This window comes from Protomyctophum parallelum (assembly GCF_964188405.1).
Source record: "Protomyctophum parallelum genome assembly, chromosome: 17".
Lineage (NCBI taxonomy): Eukaryota > Metazoa > Chordata > Actinopteri > Myctophiformes > Myctophidae > Protomyctophum > Protomyctophum parallelum.
This window is the reverse complement of record NC_139719.1, coordinates 1,588,187-1,610,822: the sequence shown is the minus strand read 5'-3', so window position 1 is coordinate 1,610,822 and position 22,636 is coordinate 1,588,187. Positions and strand designations below refer to the sequence as shown.

Genomic DNA, 22,636 nt, shown 5'->3' with positions numbered 1-22,636 from the left:
CTCTGGTTCCTCTTTGATCAGACTAGAAGTTCTCTCCTCTTGTTCTCCTTTAATCTGTGGATACTCTGGTTCCTCTTTGATCAGACTAGAAGTTCTCTCCTCTTGTTCTCCTTTAATCTGTGGATACTCTGGTTCCTCTTTGATCAGACTAGAAGTTCTCTCCTCTTGTTCTCCTTTAATCTGTATAGACTCTGGTTCATCTTTGATAAGACTGGAGGTTCTCTCCTCCTGTTCTGCTTTAATCTGTGGAGACGCTGGTTCCTCTTGGATCAGACTGGAGGTTCTCTCCTCCTGTTCTCCTTTAATCTGTGGAGACACTGGTTCCTCCTGGACCAGACTGGAGGTTCTCTCCTGCTGCTGCTCAGGGAATACCTCCTCTTTACACACAAGGGGGTGTATGGAGTCTACTAGAAGATACAGAGGAGAAACACATCATTACATTTTTGAACATGAACTCTTGCTGTTAGTTCCATACCTGCCCTAATGCTGTTTTGATCTCAGTGTGAAGTGTCATGCAAATTATTTTCTTACTTCAACAATGCTTCATTTCTAAAACAAGCATCTCCTTGTTTCTCAAATGTAAATTATCATTTTCTAAACAACCCTATTGCTACCAGATGTATCCTCTGTTGTTTTAGAGTGCAACACATTTAATGAGTTAGCTTACTTTAAACAGTCTATGATTATTCATGGTCAACATTTAAATACATTATTCCTTACTACTTGATTCTGTTGTTAATGCTAGTTTAACAGTCACACTAACATGATTGGGGGAAAATACAACTATAATACTATTGACTATTATTCAATGCAACATTTTCACCAGTTCCTCTTCCATTCTAAATAGTCACCATTGCCATTTAAGAAATAACGGTGAAAATAGTAATAGTAGTGAAGGTTTTACCAACCTGCTCTGTGTAGTTTGACGATTGGTTGTAAAACCATATCCAGTAGTCTGCGTTGCCGGTCAGTTTCTTGCTTGATGTAGAAAGCTTCATCCTCATACTCTGTTAGAATTCTTCCAACGATCCCAAATATCTCTTCAGCAGCAGCAGATAGTCTCTGGTTGATCAAGGACTTCAATGTCTGTAGTAAAGCCATAACTCAAAACCTGCCCAAACAAACTGATACTAGAACTATTTTTATAGAGGTAAAATCTAAAGTACTAAAGTTTAAAGTAGAACCAACACGAAATGCTTCAGCTAGTGTAGAAAGAAGAAGTTCAGCTCTTAACAACTAGCAGAGATTAAAGTGGCTCCAGGCAGAATAAACTCTTGTTAAATACTAACAGAGGGTCCAATCAGAGTGAGGGGCGGGACACATAACTGGCCAATCACTGCTCCCAACAACAAGGCAATTCAATGAGTTTTATATCACACATTAAGCAAACGAAACATTATATCAGATTCAGTAAAACAAATAAAAATAAAGTAAAAGCTCCATTAGTAACTTTCCTATCCTACCCCGTATTTGAACCGTGTTGCCTTAATTGAAAACATATTCAGGACACAGAGCAAAATGGAACAAATTTTAATGAATTAAATGTCAGTGTAGAATAATAATGACAAAATCTCAATGAAAGGCAGCCGCAAACAGGCATGCATGTTTTTAGCTGTGATAAAAATAACAGAGTTGTTGCAGAGCTGCAGTTTTCAGGGAGTTTGTTTCAGATATGTTACACATTCATCTGAATACTATGTTTTAATTCTAGGATCATAAAGCAAACCTTTACCAGGTGACCTTAGAGGTATGAACGGGTGGCACCTAAAGACTTGAGTAGCAGCGTTCTGAATGAGCTGCAATCACCTGGTATATGTTTAGGGACATCTGTAAAACACTGGTACAGTAGTCAAGACTACTATTGGACATTTTTCTAGGCCATGACTACAACAAGGTTTGAAGCTAAGCGCCTAACTTTTAATACATTGTCCTTGACTTCAAAACAAGTACTTTAGTTTTAGTTTTTTGAGGACAATCTTGGCATATCCAATTTGGTATATCCAAAAATCTCAGTGTTTCTATTGTACATGGCATAGTAGATTTGTCTATCGATACACATTTTTTTATCATATATGTAAAAGACACCCCTCTCCCTCTCCACAAGTGCAGCAAAGCATTATTGTCATTGTAGTAATCCAACAGTGCCCATGACATCACAGACACTTTGAAATACTAAAAATATCTAAAAACACAAATTTCCCACATAACCCCCCCAGGAAAGATATGGTTGCAAACGGGCTGAATTGGACCTTTAAACATGCATTTGTGAAATGTCTATTTGACCATGAGAGAATGACTTCATACAATGACTATTGCTGTGTGCAGTGGGTGCGGTTAATTTAGGATTAGGAATGTGACAAATAGCTCAAGTTGCTTTTGTCACCTATCAGATGTTGTCACAGGGATGCCAAGTATTTTCCAGTCTAAATGATTTAAATGCAAATTTTCCCAATCCTATATACATGTTCAACTTACTAAGGTCCGTAATTTCTTCTTTTTCAAATAAAGGGTTGACAGCTACACATCCTTTGTGTGTTCATTACAGGAAGCTCACCACAACACATGTGCTTCACCTCCTTTAAATATGGACATCTTCTACTGTGAACAATACAGTGACAAAAAACGCTTCATTTTACATCCTGCATGCCAAACTATTACTGTAACTACATGTAGATCTACCGTATAATAAGAAATGCTTCATATTCTAATTCTAACTGTCTATAAGGAGGGTGATACATCCCTTAGTCATATTGAGAGTAAAACTATGACAGAATAATAGTAGTTGTGGACATGTTATCTGACAATTGGTATGAATGAAACATGTGAAACATGTCTTTCAAATTGACCATTCACTCTTGATGGATAATTGAGTAAGTTGTGTGTAGATGTGTGTCTTTACATGTACGGTAAGCATGATGCTACTGTACAATACCAGTTCATTAGTATTTCTAGTATAGGGGAGGATGGGGGAAGATGAACCGTCGGGTAAGTTGAACCACCCCCTGTATCTTTAAAACTACACACATGAGTTGTCATGTGACCTCAAAATCAGGACACACCCACCATTTCAACCTGACTGTGAAGATGAGAGACACATGGACAAAGTGGAAAGTACATTTATACACAAAAAAGTGTTTTTTGCTGGTCAAAGTAAAAAAAATAACTTTTCTGGAATAATCATTTTTATATTAAAGCAAAAGCACCCAGGTCTAAACTTATATATCATGCATGTTGGTGATATACCAATGTATAAAACCCATGTGAATCATTTAGCTAAACATTAGCCTGGAGCATTAAGCTAGCCATGTTTTGTCAAAAAGTGGCCATGGGGCAAGTTGAACCAATTCCTTGGGGTAAATTGAGCCAATTTTCTTAATGTGAATCACCATTCATATTTTTGTATTAAGTATTAGCTACTCAAATTATACTGAATGACCTTTAATTTGGATGTTTGCAAATGTTTGCAAATTTGCTATATTGTATTAACAATAATTGCAAATATTATAAGGTTCTGAATAACAAACTTTATTTAATTGTCTTTATATTGTTTAAATAATAAATAAACAGATAAATAAGACTATTTGCAAAAGGGAAAACTGTTATTAAATTATGTTCAATACGTGAATACATTATCTGTTCAAGTTTAAGCTCTTTACATTAAAATATCATGTGGTTCAATTTTGGATCAACTTACCCCTTACCTGGGGCAAATTGAGCCACTTTTTTTTTTGTTTTTGAAAAGGTCATATTTTCATGGCCCTTTGTCATAGCTGCTTACTCATCATTTCAATTGATAGAGGACATCCTGAAATATGTGTAGGTCCATATAGTGGCATTTTTCTTTTTCCTATTTTCTCTCTGGCTTTTTCGGGTTTTCGGGCCTGACATTAGGGTAATTGTTAGGGTCGGGCCGAGCCTCGGGCTCAAATTGATTGATTGAATACTGTATTGGCAGTCATGTAAACATGTAGTACAGGCCAGGGTACAGTCAAACAAACATGTTCAAAGGGATCACCGGGGAAAAAAAGTTATTGTGGTCTTGTTTCCATTCAGGTCCAGACAGTACAAGGAAGGACCTAGAGCTGAGGGCTGGACGAAGCTGGACCTCAAGGACTGAACGGCAACAAGTAATTCACTGTTTGGACATTATTATTCTCTCTTTGGGATATTTTATGTTGTCTTTGCAAACTGCCTCATGTTGGCCTATATATATATATATATATATATATATATACATATATATATATATATATATATATATATATATATATATATATACCTGTCTGAGTTAATTATCTGTGGGGAAAGTCAAACCTCATTTCATAATGAGGTTATGAAATAGTCATAGTTTAGTCATCTGAAATGTTTTAGTGTTAGTCTAGTTTTAGTCGACTAAATATAAGATGCTGGTCGACTAAATCTACAGGTATTTTGGTGGGCCTTGATGCCGTCGTAATGGCTGATTTTACACTGGGTTGCATGGTCAAAATAGCTGATCTACAAGCTCACAACGCACCGCAGTGCGACACGTTGTGAGCTTGTAGATATATTACTGCTATTTTGTGTAACCCATGGATTCAGCCTGCTGGTTCTGCAATGCCTCACACTAGCCCGCTCGGTACCTCTCTTGATGACATTACAATATGTTGTTTCTGTGCAAAACATTGATTGACGTTTTTATTTCACAGTATGCCGAATGGGTACATTTCAAACGAAAGCTCAGTCAATACAAAAACAAACTTTGTGGACAATCCATGATAAAGCATTACACTTATTTACAACAGGGCCTTCCATGTTCAATGCATCAGAATATTTTGAGACTTACAAATATACACTTCTATGTAAAAAGAAAAGAAAAGAAAAAACTGGAAATCATATAAAGAAATTAGCAAAGGAAACAATATGTATACAGTATATGGGGAGAAAGGGGTGGGCAGAGTGCTCTTTGAGAGCGGTTTTGAAGGAGTCAAGGGATTCACATGTCTTTTGGTCGGGAACCCCTTTTGGTGTTTTAAACATTATGTTATAATTTAGATATTGAAAAATAGCAGATACACAAGCTCATAGCGCACCACCGAGTGGCGCGCTACGAGCTTGTAGGTCTGCTATTTTTTGAAAAAATGTGAAAATATTTATTTCAGAAAACTGGCATAGGACGGATTTTAATGTATTAATGAATTTAATCCCTTGTTTGAGCCGAATCTGGGTTGCACGTGGTCTGTTGAACTCCCTCTGGTGTTGTGAGTGTGTACTTCGTTGACCCACTTGAACCCCAGCATTAGAGCTCCCTCTGGTGTTGTGAGTGTGTACTTCGTTGACCCACTTGAACCCAGCATTAGAGCAATATGTGTGGTGTATGACTTAACCGCTAGGCCAGCAGTTATCCCCTTTATGACGCTTTTGAAGGAAAGTTACACTTTTTGATGTTATCTAAAACTTGTATATCCTAGTATCTATCTACCTATAGAGACTGGCATCTGTGCCTAGAGAGACTGGTTGTACTGTACTATAGAGACTTATATCCGCGTTTGTCCAAAACAGTTACTTTTCATGAAATTATAACCTGTGTCGCGATGGACCCAACATAGTTAATACACGACCAATGGGCTGTGTCCATGTTGTCATGACAACACTATGAATATCAATACACAGGCGCAACGACTGACTGTTAAGAATCAATTTATTGAACAATTCTGACTTTCATACAATAACATCAAATTAATATTCAATGGAAGCAAAATAATGAGATGAGTGAGGAAACGATGATCTAATGAATCAACGAATAGACTGATTTTGGTTCATTTAGTGAATCCAGAGTGATTGACAAAGTCCATGATGAGAGTCAGTGACATGAAGTCTAGTCAACAACGTGTTCAGTAGGAGAGCAGAGAAAGTGAACACATCAACCCTACAGACATGACATCACACAGACATGTTGTGACTCGTGAGCTTGTAGAGATCGGCTATTTTAGGCACACAGCTGAGTAGGACCAATGCCTTCACAGCTCTTCAAACAACATTGTTGTTGACAAAATCAACTGTAGACTGTAGAGTCCACTAAAATCTATAGTCGGAAACTAAGACTAGACTAAAACATTTCAGATATGACAACAATTTGCTGTCAAAATTAGCACTGCTCGCATATTTTCACAGAAGAGGTTCTTGGTGGACCAATCACAGAACCCTTAACAAAGTATGTTGTTCAAGTGGTTAAAAAGGTTTATATACAAGATAAGATTGATACGATATGAGAATTACATGATCAAATATATTTTCATCTATTATGAAAAATCAAATATACACAACATTTTGTATCTACATGAGAGACACACAAGTATGACACTGATATTTACATCATCATCATCATCACCATCAGTGTTGATGGACGTTATTTATGATACGGTATATTTATAAATGTATATATAAGTGAGTAACACCCACCACAGTCACAATACTAGAGGGAGCCTGGACAACTATCTGGTATAATATTTTTTATCCCACGATTTTGTAACCATGTCGACCTGATGTCACTTTCACATAGAGACTCTATCTCTGCTCACACAGACATACTGAGGAGGGGAAGCAGGACCAGAACGTGAACCCAGCATACAGAGGTTCAGTGAACGTGGTCTGAAAGGTGTACAGGTGTGTCAGAGAGTCAGAGCACACTGCGTAGAAGGACAGAGTCCCAGCGGGACAGTCCACATACACTGCTACTCTGTTGGGGCCTCTAGAGGCTCTGACAGGGAGGACAGTCCTCTTACTGTTGTGTGTGACATGGTAACTTGCGCTTCTTGAACAGTCCAGTCTCCAGGACGTTTCATTCCATCCAAGCCCATGGTCACCACCACGTCCTTTCCTTTGTCTCTGTTCTCTGTACGTCACTCCCGTATGAACCCCAGCTCCACTCCACTCTACCTCCCAGGAATGGCATCCACTCAGACTCTGTGTACACAGAACCTGTGTCAGGTTATCAAACCTGTCGGGGTGATCAGGAGGATGCTGATCCTTCTTCTCATTTGTGACCTTCCTGTCGTCCTCAGACAGAGAGAGGGATCTGTGTGCTGTGTTTGTGTCCAGTGTGAGACGATGGAAATCTGATGAGAAAACAATACATCAAACATCAGCCTAAATGCATCATTCATTGACTGACTGACTGACAAGCATGCACGCACCCATACACGCGCGCGCACACACACATGTATACGCACTAGGGCATTCATTTATCGATAAATTATCACGAGTCGACTCGCAGCAGCGCGAGTCGAAAGTTGTGTTTTGTTTTGTTTTTTTACGCTCACTCCGCGCTCACTTCAAAATCCACCCGCCCCGCTCCTCGCTCCGCTCGCGCTCCGCTCACATGCTCTGTTGTAGGCTACCCATCGTCATGTGTCCAAATCCAAAAGAACAGATATGTAAACTGTCGACACGCCATGAGCGGTGCATTGGTGATTTGTATGTCTATTCTCATGGACAGTCCATGAAGCGTATGGGCTTGAGAGCAGGCCCAGCGCCAGGATGAAATGACTGAGGGGGAAATTTAGTTTTTTGAGGGGGCACAAAAGGCAAAGAGGTTGATTTAAGGGTGCAACTACCCCCTGTGCCCCCCCGTGGCGCCGGGGGGGCACAGGTTGATGTAAACTGCTAGCCAAGCTTGGCAGTTGATAGGTGCATGTTGTTATGACAGGTCAGAATATTGAAATGCATCTTCCCTGTGTATTTTTGGTTTCTTCCTGAATAGAAAGCTGAAAGCCTTTGAGTCAAAAGGCCCAATCAAGATGACAGTGATATAGTGGCATCACAATATATCATTGCCTCCCGTAACCCCTCCCCATTTATCACACAGCTGTGGGTGCGGCTTCAGTTCAGGTGGATCACCACCCACCAGGCATACTTAATGAACTGGTCGGTGTGGCCACATAAAAACATAATTTTAACACTTTCTGTACACTTAAAAAAAATCGTTCTCCAAGTATAATCACATTACCTGAAGATTTAGGGGGTGGGGGATCACGGCATTCTATCTTTAATGTGTGATATTGACCCAAGAGACAGATACTCACATTTTCTAACAAGTGTAGAATTAAGCCTATCTTCTCCTCCATGTTTCACACTGTAGGAAGTAGAACAACAAGCATCAATAGGTGAGTTTCCATCAAGCCTTTTCGAAAATAGGAAGCAAATTTCCATTAATTCGATAAAAGAAAACTGATTATTTTCCCTGTTTTCATCCACTATTTAGCTCATGAAATAGGTGGCAATATTTTGCCAGTCAAGCGAGACGCATTTTTGATTGCAATGGGAATGCACTTCCCATTGCAATCAGAACTGCAGATTCACTCCCTATCTTCCGCCGTAGTCTGAAAACCCACCTCTTCAGACTCCATCTTATTACCCTAGCCTTGACGAGCTTGCAGGCATGTGCAAAGGCTCAACTTATGTAACTTAAATAGCATTTTATGTAGACATAGCGCTCTATAGTCATAGTGTATATAAATTTTTCATTATATTGCTATTCCACTGTTGTTAGGTTAGCTTGCGTATGAGTCTTGATGACTATTTTCACGTATTTGATGTATGACCATGTTTTTGTTCTTGCTTACTGTAAATCGCTCTGGATTAAATGCCTAAATTGTAAATTGTACCCACTTGCAGTTCTCCAGGACTGAATCATTCACCATGTTGAGGCTCACGTCCAACACTAGATTAGAGCTTACAGCTGAGGCCAGAGCTTCACAGCATCTCTCTGACAAGCAGCAGTCAGCCAGTCTGAATGATGAATGAAACGATGAAAACATGAATGAATGAATGGATTTAACCTGTTTACAGCCACCTATTATAGGCTCTTGTCCCACTTAGTGTGCCTTCACACTTGGATGCTTTAGTTTGATTAAAAGTTAACAAATCCTGATCCCCAAAATAATTTAACTGGGCACCCCCCAAAATAATCATTTTTTAACTGGGGACCCCCCAAAATAATCATTTTTTAACTGGGGACCCCCCAAAATAATCATATTTTAACTGGGGACCCCCCAAAATAATCATATTTTAACTGGGCACCCCCCAAAATAATCATATTTTAACTGGGGACCCCGCAAAATAATCATATTTTAACTGGGCACCCCCCAAAATAATCATATTTTAACTGGGCACCCCCCAAAATAATCATATTTTAACTGGGGACCCCCCACCCTGACAAGAACTTGTTGTAGGCATTGCATTTATGTGAAAATAACAATATTATCAAACACCTCACAGTGAGCTTGCATCGGCTATTTTTACGATGTTTGCCTCTTTCTTCCGTAATATTATTTATTATTATAATATATTCGCACGGAATTAGGCGATCTACAAGCTCCTCAATGCGTCAAGAGGAACTACTCAGGCACACATGGCTTGAGTTACCATAATATCAAACATGTTGTTTTTGGCAGCAAATTTAGATTTGTGTTTAATAGTCTCTTCAATAGTTTTCATTTAGTTTTAGTCACCTGGAATGTTTTTGTGTTAGTTTTAGTCGACTAAAATGTATTTTGGTGGGCCTTGATGCCGTCGTAATGACTGTTTTTACACTTGTGTGTAAGTGTAGGATAAGCCAAAGCCACCCCCAATTCTTTGGTTGTTTATTTAATTATAATTCATATTCTACTCAAGTTCATAATGCAGTCAAATAGTTAAAACGATAAAGGTTCATGCATAAGTGTATTTAATTTTGTCATTGTTCTATGTAATGTTAGTCTCAAATACAAATAGTCACTGTGTTTCTGCCCTGACAAGAACAAAACAGAGCGATAGCTCCTCTAAGCCAAAAGGGGGCAATATACTCCAGTGAGTCAGCATGTTTCTGCCAGTCAGACAATGAGGAAACCAATACATGGTGATTGTGATAAGCTGGACAACATGTGTCTCACTCATTTTTGACTGTTGATTGTGTATCATTTATGTTGTACTGTAAACGTGGTGCTGTTTAAGGACTTGTATTTCAAAGTATTTGTATGGACCTCGACCCAAAAGAGTATTTGCGCGCTGGTTGTGGTGGGCCAGTCTGGGCCAAATTCAGCGAAAATGTCGGAAGGGCCGAATTGTTGTCTCAGTCCAGCCCTGAGGGTACTGAGTGCACTGTCCCCTTTTTTGGGGGGGGTAACGAAATTACTTAACTGAATTGCCTGGCCCTACAACAACCCACTCTACTAAATTAAGCCTGTGCCATGCATTGTACAGTAGCGGACTCAATTGTCCATCAAGAGTAACTGGTCAATCTGAAATACATGTTTCACACGTTTAATTCATACCAATTGTCAGATAACATATCAACTCACTTCATGTCCACAACTACTATTATTCTGTCACAGTTCATCCATACACAGAACTGAGTGAAGCATTTCTTATTTGAAGAAGAAAGCTAAAGCAAGCACTCGGTTGAATATTTCCACGTCATAATGTCACGGGTGGAAGATACAGTCTTAACGAAAATAATACCAGCACACGTTGTGTCCTGGAAGGATTAAAGCTATATTTTGTTTTCCCCCAGCAGCAAACAACAGCACCTCATACAAGACATCATAATTTTGCTGTTACATGTTTTTTTTCTACTACAAGAAGCATGGTATTTATTCAACAAGAAACAGTAAACCAAAAAAATATATATAATCACACAAAAATAACTGTGTCAATATATTAAGTATATGGGATCCATCTGGATCTAAACACTAAAGACAAAACAACCTGTGCCGGTTTCTAGGAGGATTTTTGTGTGATTCTATATATTTTTTTGGAATAAATACCATGCTTCTTGTAGTATAAAAAAACATGTAACAGCAAAAGGGCCTATTTATAAGTGTACACAGTGTTCTCTAGATTTACGCTGAAGAAGGCTCTCGGGCAGAAACGTCCTTACTGTTGTTTGCTGCTGGGGGGAAACTAAATAAAGCTTTAATCCTTCAGGATACTACGTGAGTGCTGGTATTATTTTCTATAAGCATTTCTTATTTTCCATTAGAGTTACAGGCTTAGTAAAATGGATGCACACAGTAACATTAGGACACATTCAATGTAGCAATAGTTCAAGTAAAAGGTGTGTTGTGTGTAAAATGAATACTCCTATCATGTTCCTTATAGTAATTGTTTGGTGTGCATGATGTAAAATGAAGCATTTTAAGAGCCTGCTCAGGAACTACAGATGTAAATTAGCTTATGACTAACTGTATTGTTCACAGTAGGCCTACAAGTTGAAGGTGAAGCACATGTGTTGTGATGAGTTTTCTGTAATGAACACACAAAGGATGTGTAGCTGTCAACCCTTTATTTGAAAAAGAAGAAATTACGGACAGTCTTTTTTACAGAGTAAATATTTTCAGGCAACATAATACAGAGAATCTAAACACAATATGATGATATGTTAGTCCAAACAACACATGTCAACACAGAGACAAGTTACAATTGCACCACTAGTCTGTGGATATTAATGAATGTGACATTTTAATTGCTGAAGAATGTGGGAAAACACTGCTTCTCATATATCAATATCGATGGGTCATTATGCATGTTGAAAATTGATTAAAACAATTGATGTAGCCTATAGTCCATCATGTTTAATGTATCTAGCTGGACTAAACTGAATAATTGACATTAAGTGTCAACATAATGACTTATTTCAAGAAAAGCAAACACTCATCATTTAACAGCTTTTTCCTCTTTATGACACATCTCCATGTGTGTTTTTAGATGGCAATTCTGACTAAAGCCTTTTTCACAAACTGTACACGTAAATGGTTTTCACAAGCCATTTATTCTAACACGGTAGATAAAGTTGGAATCCCCGTACCCTACGACTAGATGCACTGGTATTGTACAGTAAAAATAAAATATAAAAACATGTTTCATTCATACCAATTGTCAGATAACATATCAACTCACGTCCACAACTACTATTATTTTGTCATAGTTTTAACCATCATCAGTATGACTAAGGGATGTGTCACCACCCTTACACACACATGTTAGAACATGAAGCATTTCTTATTATACGCTAGATCTACATGTAGTCACAGGTTAAGTACAATGGACAGTATGCACTCTGTAACATTAGGACTCACTCATGTCATGTTCAATGTAGAAATTTCAGGTAAAATATGTGTAGACTGTTTAATTTAATTAATACTCCTATCATGTTCCTTATAGTATAATTGTTTGGTATGAAGGATATAAAATGAAGCAGTTCTTGTCACTGCATTGTTCACAGTACAAGGCGTCCATACTTAAGGGAGGTGACACACATGTGATGTGATTAGCTTCTTGTAATGAACACAAGGATCTTTAGCTGTCAACCCTTTATTAGAAAAATAAGAATTTACAGACAGTTTTCTTACAGGTATGACATAGTACATATTTTCTGTTAGTGTTACAATGCATTCTATGAAGACAACTATTCTATAAAGAAAATCTAAACAAATTATACAACTAAGTGATTCAAATATACTAGGTACAATTGCACCACTAGTGTATGAATATGAATGAATATGACATTTTAATCCCAAGCATTATTAGCAGTATTTATTTTCAATATATACATTTCTCAGCCAATCATCACTATGGGGTGATCAGCCAATCACAAGCCAAAAGGAGGGGATAGAGCCCCTCTCATTAGCACTCATCATTTACAGCTTTTTCCTCTCTGTGTGTCTTCATGTGTGTTTCTAGATTACCAGTCTGAGTAAAGCCCTTTTTGCAAATTTTACACTCAAAGGGTTTTTCCCCCGTATGAGTCCTCATGTGTACTTTTAACTCCCCAGTGTGACGGCAGCCCTTGCCACAAACTGTACACGTAAAGGGTCTTTCCCCTGTGTGAGTCATCATGTGTACTTTTAATCCCCCATTATTAATACAGCCCTTGCCACAAACTGTACACGCAAAGGGCTTTTCTCCTGTATGAGTCATCATGTGTGTTTTTAGATTACCAGTATGAATAAAGCCCTTTTTGCAAATTTTACACTCAAAGGGTTTTTCCCCTGTATGAGTCCTCATGTGTACATTTAAATCCCCATTATGAATACAGCCCTTGCCACAAACTGTACACGTAAAGGGCTTTTCCCCTGTGTGAGTCATCATGTGTACTTTTAGATTACTCATTTGACTACATTCTTTGCCACAAATTGTACACATAAAGGGTTTTTCCCCTGCATGAGTCATCATGTGTACTTTTAATGCCCCATTATGAATACAGCCCTTGCCACAAACTGTACACACAAAGGGCTTTTCTCCTGTATGAGTCATCATGTGTGTTTTTAGATTACCAGTATGAATAAAGCCCTTTTTGCAAATTTTACACTCAAATGGTTTTTCCCCTGTATGAGTCCTCATGTGTACATTTAAATCCCCATTATGAATACAGCCCTTGCCACAAACTGTACACGTAAAGGGCTTTTCCCCTGTGTGAGTCATCATGTGTACTTTTAGATTACTCATTTGACTACATTCTTTGCCACAAATTGTACACGTAAAGGGTTTTTCCCCTGTATGGGTCATCATGTGTAATTTTAATGCGCTGTTATGAATACAGCCCTTGCCACAAACTGTACATGTAAAGGGTTTTTCCCCTGAATGAATCATTGCATGCTTCTTCAGATTTCCCTTTAGGCTAAACATTTTGCCACAATCTGCACAACTAAAACATTTCTTACCTGTGTGACTCCTCATGGAGTGACTTTCTTTTGGTGATTTGAGGTCTTGGAGCAGCTTGTTGCTCAAAGACAAACTTTTTCCTCCCATGTGTTGCGCATTGTGTGATTTCACTGTGTTTAAACTTGACTGGCCATCGATGGTCTCATCCCACTCATCACTGTCTTCAGTGATGTCAGATTCAGAACAGTGTGAAGAGAGTAGCTGATCATCACTAGTTGGTTGTGATGGTCCACAGTCCTCTACATCAGATTGTTTTCCAATGCTTTTAGATGAGGTGCTGGCTACAGGTTCTGTTAGCATGTTTTCATCCTCTTCATGTTTCACTAATAGTAATGTCTCTGTTGATCCACCATCCTCCTCTGATCTTTGAAGTAGCTCATCGTGTTCCCCTTTAATCTGTGGATACTCTGGTTCCTCTTTGATCAGACTGGAGGTTATATCCTGCTGTTCATCTTTAATCTGTAGAGACTCTGGATCCTCTTTGATCAGACTGGAGGTTTGCTCCTCCTGTTCGTCTTTAATCTTTGGAGGCTCTGGATCCTCCTGGACCAGACTGGAGGTTCTCTCCTGCTGCTCAGTGAATACCTCCTCTTTACACACAAGGAGGTGTATGGAGTCTAGACAGAAGATAGAGAAGAGAAAAATATTATTACATGTTTGAACATGAAACTTCTGCTGTTATTTCCATATCTGTCCTAATGTTTGTTTTGATTCCAGTGTCACCCAAATGATTGTTTCTTACCTCAACAATGCTTCACTTCTAAAACAAGCCTCTCCCTGTTCCTCAAATATATTTTTTCATTAGCTACAACCTATTGCTATCAGTTTAACCCTAACATGAATGGACTGAGTTCCAACTGTGTTCAAACATGTTCAAGCCTTTAACAGTTAATGTAGTAAAGGTTAACGTAGTAAAGGTTTTACCAACCTGCTCTGTGTAGTTTGACGATTGGTTGTAAAACCATATCCAGTAGTCTGCGTTGGCGGTCAGTTTCTTGCTTGATGTGGAAAGCTTCATCCTCGTACTCTGTTAGAATTCTACCAACGACCCCAAATATCTCTTCAGCAGCAGCAGATAGTCTCTGGTTGACCAAGGACTTCAATGTTTGTAGTAAAGCCATAACTCAAAACTTGCCCAAATAAATGCTTCAGTTGGTGCAGAAAGGAGAAGTTCAGCTCTTAACAACTAGCAGAGTTAAAGTGACTCCAAGCAGAACAAACTCTTGTTAAATGCTAACAGAGGGCCCTGATGCTCCAATCAGATTGAGGGGGGGGGGGACACACCAACAATACAACAAAACTGGCCAATCACTGCTCCCAACAACAAGGCGACTCAATGTTTTATATCAAACATTATACAATGAAGATCAGATTCAGTAAAACATAATAAAGTTAAAGCTGCATTATGTTACTGTCCTATTCTACCCTGAATTTGAACCTTGTTGCCTTAATTGAAAATTTAAATAATAAAATATAAATGAAAGGAAGAAGCAAAAATGCATGTTTTAACTGTATAAATATCTGTAAATAACAGTTGTTGCAGAGCTGCACTTTTCAGGGAGTTTGTTTCGGAACTCAATTCTACGTTTTTATTCTAGAGTCATAGTAGTTTCAACATACATATTGTACATGTAGTTACTTTTAACATGTTATGTACATGTAGTTTTAACATGTTATCTGCATGTAGTTTTAACATTGTCTCTACATGTAGTTTAACATGCCCTGGTGAAATATCTTTCTGTATATGGCAGTACTAGGAGGAAATTAGGCGTGGACAGAAAATCTATTCAACCATGTCACAATTTTAAACATGAATTTGTTCTAAATAATTTGAATGCAAATGATTCCCAATCCCAATAGAACAAAACACGGCCAATCACTGCTCCCAACAGCAAGGCAATTCAATTAGTTGGTAATCAAACATTAAGCAAATGAAACATTATAAAATGACGATCAGATGTAGTAAAACATAATGAAGTTAAAGCTACATTATGTAACTTTCCTATTCTACTCTGAATTTGAACCTTGTTTCATTAATTAACAATTTAAATCATCACTCAATGTAATGAAAGAAGGAAGCAAAAATGCATGCATGTTTTTACAATGTGACATGCTGTGAGCGTATGGGTGGGGCTTATTCTTTTATTATTTCGTATGCCGACGGTTGATCCTCTCAAGGCCTATTTTATAACGTGTTGTAGATTAGGAAAATAGCCGATCTAGAAGCTGAGAACATATTGTAAATGTTCCAGTTCCATCTGTCATCAAAAACAGGAAGAAAGTGGCTGCCGATGTCCTGCACATGTAGTTTTAACATGGTCTGTAGGCTACATGTAGTTTAACATGTCCTAGTTAAATATCTTTCTCTACATGGCAGCACTAGAGAGGAAAATAGGTCTGGGCAGAAAATCTATTCAACCCTGTCACAAGTTTATACATGCATGTGTGAGATGTCTATTTGACCATGAGAGAATTACTTCATACAATGACTGCATATATCGCTGTGTGCAATTGATACCGTGATCTTAAGGATGCTTAACCTTGTAAAGTCCAAATGTAGGGATGACCAGTAGCTCAAGTTGTTGTTGTAACCTTTCAGAAGTTGTCGCAGGCCTAGGCAAAGTATTTTACAGTCTAAATCATTTTAATGCAAATGCTTCCCAATCCTATATACATGTTCCACTCCATCCATTCACACTATACTGTAGGAGTAGGCTATATGCACTCTACTTATCACACTAAAAGGACCACATGCAAATTGGTGTGTCGATCCATTCAGCAATAGGGTTACACACCCTAACCCATTATCACCTGTCCATTAACAATGGGAACGAAATTACTTAACTGAATTGCCTGGCCCTACAACAAACCACTCTGTCTGTCTGTCTGTCTGTATGGCTTGTGATACCAACACACAGATCCTTCAGGCCTAGCGTTGAGTTTTCTCTCATTTAGCGGGAACCCCTTTTGGTGTTTTAAACATGTTATAATTTAGCTTTTGAAAAATAGCAGATCTACAAGCTCATAGTGCGCCACTGAGTGGCACACTACGAGCTTGTACGTCTGCTATTTTAGAAAAGTTGTGAAAATGTGGCCCAAATGTTTGAATATATTCTTTCACAGCAAACATTTAAACTTAAATCCTTGCTTCAGAGGGGTTCCTGAAACAACATATTTTCAGATGGGGATCGGCGGGCCAAATACAATACAATTTTTTGGGAGTCCTTGACATGAAATTGTTTGAGAAAACTCACTGTCAGGATTTAGAAGTGGAATTCCCGTATCCTATGACTAGATGCACTGGTATTGTACAGTAAAAAATAAAATATAAAAACATGTTTCATTCATACCAATTGTCAGATAACATCAACTCACGTCCACAACTACTATGACTAAATGTGTCACCACCCTTACACACACTTGTTAGAACATGAAGCATTTCTTATTATACACTAGATCTACATGTAGATACAGTACAATGGACAGTATGCACTCTGTAACATTAGGACTTACTCCTGTCATGTTCAATGTAGAAAGTTCAAGTAAAATATGTGTAGACTGTTTAATTTAATTAATGCTCCTATCATGTTCCTTATAGTAATAGTTTGGTTTGAAGGATATAAAATGAAGCTGTTCTTGTCACTGTATTGTTCACAGTACAAGGCGTCCATACTTAAGGGAGGTGAAACACATGTGATGTGATTAGCTTCTTGTAATGAACACAAGGATCTTTAGCTGTCAACCCTTTATTAGAAAAATAAGAATTTACAGACAGTTTTCTTACAGGTATGACATAGTACATATTTTCTGTTAGTGTTACAATGCATTCTATGAAGACAACTATTCTATAAAGAAAATCTAAACAAATTATACAACTAAGTGATTAAAATATACTAGGTACAATTGCACCACTAGTGTATGAATATTAATGAATATGACATTTTAATCCCAAGCAATAAAATAAACACAATATTTTTTGGTGTCTTCAAATTCCTGCCCTCACTTTTATTTTCAATATATACATTTCTCAGCCAATCATCACTATGGGGTGATCAGTCAATCACAAGCCAAAAGGAGGGGATAGAGCCCCTCTCATTAGCACTCATCATTTACAGCTTTTTCCTCTTTGTGTGTCTTCATGTGTGTTTCTAGATTACCAGTCTGAGTAAAATTTTTACACTCAAAGGGTTTTTCCCCCGTATGAGTCCTCATGTGTACTTTTAATCCCCCATTATGAATAAAGCCCTTGCCACAAACTGTACACGTAAAGGGTCTTTCCCCTGTGTGAGTCTTCATGTGTGATTTTAGATTTTTAATTTAATTAATACTCCTATCATGTTCCTTATAGTATAATTGTTTGGTATGAAGGATATAAAATGAAGCAGTTCTTGTCACTGTATTGTTCACAGTACAAGGCGTCCATACTTAAGGGAGGTGACACACATGTGATGTGATTAGCTTCTTGTAATGAACACAAGGATCTTTAGCTGTCAACCCTTTATTAGAAAAATAAGAATTTACAGACAGTTTTCTTACAGGTATGACATAGTACATATTTTCTGTTAGTGTTACAATGCATTCTATGAAGACAACTATTCTATAAAGAAAATCTAAACAAATTATACAACTAAGTGATTCAAATATACTAGGTACAATTGCACCACTAGTGTATGAATATGAATGAATATGACATTTTAATCCCAAGCATTATTAGCAGTATTTATTTTCAATATATACATTTCTCAGCCAATCATCACTATGGGGTGATCAGCCAATCACAAGCCAAAAGGAGGGGATAGAGCCCCCCTCTCATTAGCACTCATCATTTACAGCTTTTTCCTCTCTGTGTGTCTTCATGTGTGTTTCTAGATTACCAGTCTGAGTAAAGCCCTTTTTGCAAATTTTACACTCAAAGGGTTTTTCCCCCGTATGAGTCCTCATGTGTACTTTTAACTCCCCAGTGTGACGGCAGCCCTTGCCACAAACTGTACACGTAAAGGGTCTTTCCCCTGTGTGAGTCATCATGTGTACTTTTAATCCCCCATTATTAATACAGCCCTTGCCACAAACTGTACACGCAAAGGGCTTTTCTCCTGTATGAGTCATCATGTGTGTTTTTAGATTACCAGTATGAATAAAGCCCTTTTTGCAAATTTTACACTCAAAGGGTTTTTCCCCTGTATGAGTCCTCATGTGTACATTTAAATCCCCATTATGAATACAGCCCTTGCCACAAACTGTACACGTAAAGGGCTTTTCCCCTGTGTGAGTCATCATGTGTACTTTTAGATTACTCATTTGACTACATTCTTTGCCACAAATTGTACACGTAAAGGGTTTTTCCCCTGCATGAGTCATCATGTGTACTTTTAATGCCCCATTATGAATACAGCCCTTGCCACAAACTGTACACGTAAAGGGCTTTTCCCCTGTGTGAGTCATCATGTGTACTTTTAGATTACTCATTTGACTACATTCTTTGCCACAAATTGTACACGTAAAGGGTTTTTCCCCTGTATGGGTCATCATGTGTAATTTTAATGCGCTGTTATGAATACAGCCCTTGCCACAAACTGTACATGTAAAGGGTTTTTCCCCTGAATGAATCATTGCATGCTTCTTCAGATTTCCCTTTAGGCTAAACATTTTGCCACAATCTGCACAACTAAAACATTTCTTACCTGTGTGACTCCTCGTGGAGTGACTTTCTTTTGGTGATTTGAGGTCTTGGAGCAGCTTGTTGCTCAAAGACAAACTTTTTCCTCCCATGTGTTGCGCATTGTGTGATTTCACTGTGTTTAAACTTGACTGGCCATCGATGGTCTCATCCCACTCATCACTGTCTTCAGTGATGTCAGATTCAGAACAGTGTGAAGAGAGTAGCTGATCATCACTAGTTGGTTGTGATGGTCCACAGTCCTCTACATCAGATTGTTTTCCAATGCTTTTAGATGAGGTGCTGGCTACAGGTTCTGTTAGCATGTTTTCATCCTCTTCATGTTTCACTAATAGTAATGTCTCTGTTGATCCACCATCCTCCTCTGATCTTTGAAGTAGCTCATCGTGTTCCCCTTTAATCTGTGGATACTCTGGTTCCTCTTTGATCAGACTGGAGGTTATATCCTGCTGTTCATCTTTAATCTGTAGAGACTCTGGATCCTCTTTGATCAGACTGGAGGTTTGCTCCTCCTGTTCGTCTTTAATCTTTGGAGGCTCTGGATCCTCCTGGACCAGACTGGAGGTTCTCTCCTGCTGCTCAGTGAATACCTCCTCTTTACACACAAGGAGGTGTATGGAGTCTAGACAGAAGATAGAGAAGAGAAAAATATTATTACATGTTTGAACATGAAACTTCTGCTGTTATTTCCATATCTGTCCTAATGTTTGTTTTGATTCCAGTGTCACCCAAATGATTGTTTCTTACCTCAACAATGCTTCACTTCTAAAACAAGCCTCTCCCTGTTCCTCAAATATATTTTTTCATTAGCTACAACCTATTGCTATCAGTTTAACCCTAACATGAATGGACTGAGTTCCAACTGTGTTCAAACATGTTCAAGCCTTTAACAGTTAATGTAGTAAAGGTCAACGTAGTAAAGGTTTTACCAACCTGCTCTGTGTAGTTTGACGATTGGTTGTAAAACCATATCCAGTAGTCTGCGTTGGCGGTCAGTTTCTTGCTTGATGTGGAAAGCTTCATCCTCGTACTCTGTTAGAATTCTACCAACGACCCCAAATATCTCTTCAGCAGCAGCAGATAGTCTCTGGTTGACCAAGGACTTCAATGTTTGTAGTAAAGCCATAACTCAAAACTTGCCCAAATAAATGCTTCAGTTGGTGCAGAAAGGAGAAGTTCAGCTCTTAACAACTAGCAGAGTTAAAGTGACTCCAAGCAGAACAAACTCTTGTTAAATGCTAACAGAGGGCCCTGATGCTCCAATCAGATTGAGGGGGGGGGGGGGGGGGGGGACACACCAACAATACAACAAAACTGGCCAATCACTGCTCCCAACAACAAGGCGACTCAATGTTTTATATCAAACATTATACAATGACGATCAGATTCAGTAAAACATAATAAAGTTAAAGCTGCATTATGTTACTGTCCTATTCTACCCTGAATTTGAACCTTGTTGCCTTAATTGAAAATTTAAATAATAAAATATCAATTAAAGGAAGAAGCAAAAATGCATGTTTTAACTGTATAAATATCTGTAAATAACAGTTGTTGCAGAGCTGCACTTTTCAGGGAGTTTGTTTCGGAACTCAATTCTACGTTTTTATTCTAGGGTCATAGTAGTTTCAACATACATATTGTACATGTAGTTACTTTTAACATGTTATGTACATGTAGTTTTAACATTGTCTCTACATGTAGTTTAACATGCCCTGGTGAAATATCTTTCTGTATATGGCAGTACTAGGAGGAAATTAGGCGTGGACAGAAAATCTATTCAACCATGTCACAATTTTAAACATGAATTTGTTCTAAATAATTTGAATGCAAATGATTCCCAATCCCAATAGAACAAAACACGGCCAATCACTGCTCCCAACAGCAAGGCAATTCAATTAGTTGGTAATCAAACATTAAGCAAATGAAACATTATAAAATGACGATCAGATGTAGTAAAACATAATGAAGTTAAAGCTACATTATGTAACTTTCCTATTCTACTCTGAATTTGAACCTTGTTTCATTAATTAACAATTTAAATCATCACTCAATGTAATGAAAGAAGGAAGCAAAAATGCATGCATGTTTTTACAATGTGACATGCTGTGAGCGTACGGGTGGGGCTTATTCTTTTATTATTTCGTATGCCGACGGTTGATCCTCTCAAGGCCTATTTTATAATGTGTTGTAGATTAGGAAAATAGCCGATCTAGAAGCTGAGAACATATTGTAAATGTTCCAGTTCCATCTGTCATCAAAAACAGGAAGAAAGTGGCTGCTGATGTCCTGCACATGTAGTTTTAACATGGTCTGTAGGCTACATGTAGTTTAACATGTCCTAGTTAAATGTCTTTCTCTACATGGCAGTACTAGAGAGGAAAATAGGTGTGGGCAGAAAATCTATTCAACCCTGTCACGAGTTTAAACACGCATGTGTGATATGTCTATTTGACCATGAGAGAATGACTTCATACAATGACTGCATATATCGCTGTGTGCAATTGATACCGTGATCTTAAGGATGCTTAACCTTGTAAAGTCCAAATGTAGGGATGACCAGTAGCTCAAGTTGTTGTTGTCACCTTTCAGAAGTTGTCGCAGGCCTAGGCAAAGTATTTTACAGTCTAAATCATTTGAATGCAAATGCTTCCCAATCCTATATACATGTTCCACTCCATCCATTCACACTATACTGTAGGAGTAGGCTATATGCACTCTACTTATCATACTAAAAGGATCACATGCAAATTGGTTGGTCGATCCATTCAGCAATAGGGTTACACACCCTAACCCATTATCACCTGTCCATTAACAATGGGAACGAAATTACTTAACTGAAGTAGCACCATGCTTATTGTACAGGTACAGCCACACCATATCTACACACAACTGACTCAATAGTCCATCATATCAAGAGTTATTGGTCAATATGATGTTTCATGTAATAAAAATATATAGAATAATAAATGTCATCAACAAATAAAAAACTTTAAAAGAGAGAAATTTACATTTACCTCACCTTTTAGTCTCCTGATGGATTTTTGTTTGTTTGTTTGTTTGGCCAATTTAGAAAGAAAACAGTGTTGCATATTTAATGGATGGCGTGAGGGCATTCCACATTCTTGTGTTCAGAGCATTGGAATGAGAATTGCCTCGTGTTTGTTCTAAATTCTGGTGGTATGAGCAGGGGTGGACTGGCCACAGGACGTACCAGGCATAGGCCCGGTGGTCTGGGCCAAATGTTTAATTAGTTGACTGTTGATTGTGTATAATTTATGT

At 38.1% G+C, this 22,636-nt stretch overlaps 1 protein-coding gene across 1 annotated transcript in view; it reads right to left on the bottom strand.

Annotated features, from left to right (window-relative positions):
* The window catches only part of LOC310874102 (uncharacterized protein), a gene marked incomplete at both ends in the record, with an annotated part of 93,874 nt that overhangs the window by 33,577 nt on the left and 37,661 nt on the right, over positions 1–22,636 (bottom strand). Inside the window, one exon of the mRNA XM_083786777.1 lies at positions 6,571–7,097. Within this exon, the coding sequence (XP_083642903.1) occupies positions 6,571–7,097 (527 nt within the window). The remainder of the gene's footprint in view (positions 1–6,570; positions 7,098–22,636) is intronic.